Genomic DNA, 3,903 nt, shown 5'->3' on the forward strand with positions numbered 1-3,903 from the left:
ATAAATACTTTTGTATTAACCAATAAATTTTTAAAAATATAATTATATATTTAAAATAATTTTTTTTTATAACATCACAGTCTGAATGGACGTGCTAATAAAAATTACTACATAAGAAGGTAAAAAAAAAAAAGAAAGAATTAAATTAGTCGGCAAATAATACAAATTTGAACACATAAAAGAAATTAAGAATAATAAAAGAAAAAGAGAGTAATAAAACGTATGGTCCAACTGCGCGTAGATCATAAGCTAGAAAGATCGGACGGTGAATTAGGGATTCACAGCATATCCCAAAACAATTATTAGTACCCAAATCAGATGGCGTAAGAGAGTTGCGTCAACTTAAAGCCACGCTGCAACCTAAAGCTATCTCTTCATATAAAAACCTCTTCCCCCCATTCCCTTCTCTCTCGCGCTCTCTCTCTTCGTCTTTGCTGTTTCCCCTTCTTGATTTTTCTCTCACTATCGCCCTCTGCTGCAGCTAACTTCATTCAATGGTACTTCTTAAACGTCTTATTTCAAGTTTGCTTGTTATGGTTTCTTCAAGGTTATGATCTTTTTTTTTTTCTTTCCTAATCTCGATTTTCTTGGCATTTTGTTATTTTAGGCTTTGCCAAATCAACAAACTGTCGATTATCCGAGCTTCAAGCTCGTTATTGTTGGAGACGGAGGCACTGGTAATTTTTCCCTTTTTCCTCTTTTTTTAATTTGATTTGGATCTTCACTGTGTAATTTTCGTTTGGACTTGTTAATTGATATATTTAGCTAGGTTTTAATGTGGCATTAGTACATTGTCATTCGTTTAAACGATGTTATAGCATTTGCTCTGTTGTTGTGGTTAATTCAAACTTATGTGTGTTGATTGGAAATGTTATTAGCTTGGTTGTAAATGCTAGGTTATTTTTCTTTTAAAATTTTTTTTCTCTATCTATTGATCTGTGATGAATAATGCATGTGAGATTATCCCATTTGTTGGCATTTCTAAACTGTCTGTGGTTTGTGAATAGTTGGAGTGAGCTAAACGTTTTGAGATTTCTGCAGGAAAGACTACATTTGTGAAGAGGCATCTGACTGGAGAGTTTGAGAAGAAATATGAACGTGAGTTTTTATTAGAAAAAAAATATATAAAATGTTATGCAGGATGAATTTTATTTAATCATTTCGCTTTCCTTGGTGCTAATTTTTTCATATTTTCTTGCAATATGTAGCAACTATTGGTGTGGAGGTTCATCCATTGGATTTCTTTACAAACTGTGGACAGATTCGCTTCTACTGCTGGGATACAGCTGGGCAGGAGAAATTTGGTGGTCTCAGAGATGGTTACTAGTAAGTGAATAATGATTACTTCCTTTATGGGTTCAGGATTTTTGCATGAAGCGGGTTGGTTGTGTTTCTGGCTGTCCTTCGTCTGTTCAATGTGGTAATAGTCCTCCATGGATGAGTTGAGCCATCACTGAATTTCTTGGGGTAGTTTCATAGTAATTATGAACCAATATTAATTAACAGCCTTCAATGGGGTTATTTGTTATACACTGGTTCCTTAGTTGCTGTGAAGCTAAATAATTTTTTTTTCTTCTTGTGCATGTGCTTTCTTTAATTTAGATTCCTAGTTTTTTTATGTCCAGTTAGTCGGGATATGCAATTTTTGAGAGTGTAGCTACAAAGTTTAAACTGAATCAATCATCGTTGGGGAAGAAAACAAAGATGAAATCAAATTAGCTAGATATGCACACATGCTACAATTGTTTGTAGTCCGTCATTGCAATGATTTTGACAGTGCATCGAATTAACATGTCTTGTTCAAGTGATTATATTATTTGCTACTGAAATGATGATTGAGAAACAGTAATTAACTTGACATCGCAATAAATGTGTTATGGCTGCACTAGCCTTTCTTTAAGGGAAATTTTATTTTTTTATGAAGTTTATCATTGCATTGATGGGCATTATGAAGTTCCCCATTATTCCAATATTCGTAATTGCTTTAGTTTATCCTTGTCTTCTTCCCCATTTCATATGCTTGAGATTGGTAGAGGATTGGCAAGCATATAATTTTGTTCATCTTATTTTACGGCTGTTGTATTGGTGGTTTTGTAACTCAGTTTTCATTGCAATGTGCAGTATTCATGGGCAATGTGCCATCATTATGTTTGATGTTACAGCCCGTCTGACTTACAAGAACGTTCCGACATGGCATCGTGATCTCTGCCGGTATGTTAAGAGTGAAGGGAAATTTCTATTTCCATGGTGTGGAAAGCTGGATCCAAGCTTTCAAAATTCCCTTTATAATGAATTCTTTTTCCTTTTATTATTATTAGTGAATGCAATAAGAAAAAAAAAAAGTCATTCTTAAATAACTGTAGCAAAATTTGATTTGTGCTAAAGATAATTCTAACACTAATAATTTGAGACCATTAACATGGAGGAGGGGGGAAACAAAAAATAGTTCTCTTGTTTCAGCTTATGGACTGATGCTGATGCCTTGTTTTATGTGTTCTCTAATTGTGAGATTCCTCTAATTTCTTTCATTTCAGAGTGTGCGAGAATATACCCATTGTTCTTTGTGGGAACAAGGTTGATGTCAAGAATAGGCAAGTCAAGGCAAAGCAGGTCACTTTTCACAGGAAGAAGAACCTTCAGTACTATGAAATATCTGCCAAGAGCAACTACAATTTTGAGAAACCTTTCTTGTACCTGGCACGCAAACTTGCTGGGTGAGAAGATCATAAGAATTGATACTTCTTAGTTCCTTGATGGTCCTTATGGATCGATTATTTCTTTGGTGATTGCAGGGACCCTAATCTTCACTTTGTTGCAACTCCTGCCCTTGCACCTCCTGAAGTACAAATTGATTTGGCTGCACAGCAACAGTAAGAACTCTTTGTGATTATTATTTTGTTACTTATAATTATTCATGATGGTGGTAGTGGTATTATGGTTCTATTAAGGATCTCCAACTGATACTTTTAAGAAACTAAGAAGTTCCTCTCTCTTTCTTTTTTTTTTTTTCCAATTAAAATGGCCAACTTGTTTTTATTGCCTGGGCTGATTGTGGTCTCGTGCTTTTGCAGGCACGAAGCTGAGCTTGCTGCAGCAGCTAGTCAGCCTCTCCCAGATGATGATGATGACACATTTGAATAGAGCACTTGGCTGCCTGTGAGGTGTTCATCTTTTTGTGGTTCTTGGTGTCCATATTACAGCGGTATTCTGTCATTTTCAGAATTATTTCATGGCAGGCTGTGGTTTTTAGGATAGGACTCGAGATACTGAGAAAACCATACCATAAAACTGTAGTACATAGGGTCTTTATAGTTGTTTGGGTTGTGCTTTCACTATGGTATTATGGTAAAGTGAATCTTGTTGTTTGGGTTGGGCTGCGGTGTTAGTATATTGGTGCATGTGATTTTATAAATTTCTGTTAATTTTTGAAGCTTAAAGTTGGGAAATTTGAGTTGTTATATCATGCAAGGAGGTAATGTTCTCGAGCCTTAAGAGTTTCATGCTTATATCGCGTGCCATCCTGAGTTACCAAGTTCTTAATTACTATAAGGTTATTTAAGATAAAAGGAGTGATATGGCATGATTGACCTTGTTCAACGTGATACTTAATAGTTGAAACGTGAGTTGTGTGACCGAAGATGGTGCTTGGCAATTGGTAGTGGTGGGTAACGGGTCGGAACATGGTATGCTTGCTCGTTGGATCTGTGCACAGCCCTCGCTCTATAATGGGTTAGTAAAACTTGCAGAAGTTGCCGCGGAATTTATGGTGACGACACAATGTTACCCTATGGATGGTTGTTGACTTCGACCTGGCTACTTGAACCTGATATATTGGGAGCCGCTGTCGTGATCGGATTCTCTGAAAAAAACTTGAAATTTATAAAATTTGATCCAATTCATATC

The 3,903-nt window shown here is 35.8% G+C and overlaps 1 protein-coding gene across 1 annotated transcript; it reads left to right on the top strand.

The window, feature by feature from the left end:
* Window positions 1-312: 312 nt before the first annotated feature.
* Window positions 313-3,458, top strand: LOC110600241 (GTP-binding nuclear protein Ran-3). The gene is made up of 8 exons (XM_021737041.2): window positions 313-497; window positions 608-677; window positions 1,042-1,098; window positions 1,209-1,326; window positions 2,122-2,211; window positions 2,535-2,714; window positions 2,793-2,870; window positions 3,072-3,458. The coding sequence occupies exons 1-8, from the start codon at window positions 495-497 to the stop codon at window positions 3,139-3,141; spliced, it is 666 nt and encodes a 221-aa protein (XP_021592733.1). The 5' UTR covers window positions 313-494; the 3' UTR covers window positions 3,142-3,458.
* Window positions 3,459-3,903: the final 445 nt, after the last annotated feature.

The sequence above is a fragment of the Manihot esculenta genome, chromosome 14 (genome assembly GCF_001659605.2).
Source record: "Manihot esculenta cultivar AM560-2 chromosome 14, M.esculenta_v8, whole genome shotgun sequence".
In the NCBI taxonomy this organism is placed as follows: domain Eukaryota; kingdom Viridiplantae; phylum Streptophyta; class Magnoliopsida; order Malpighiales; family Euphorbiaceae; genus Manihot; species Manihot esculenta.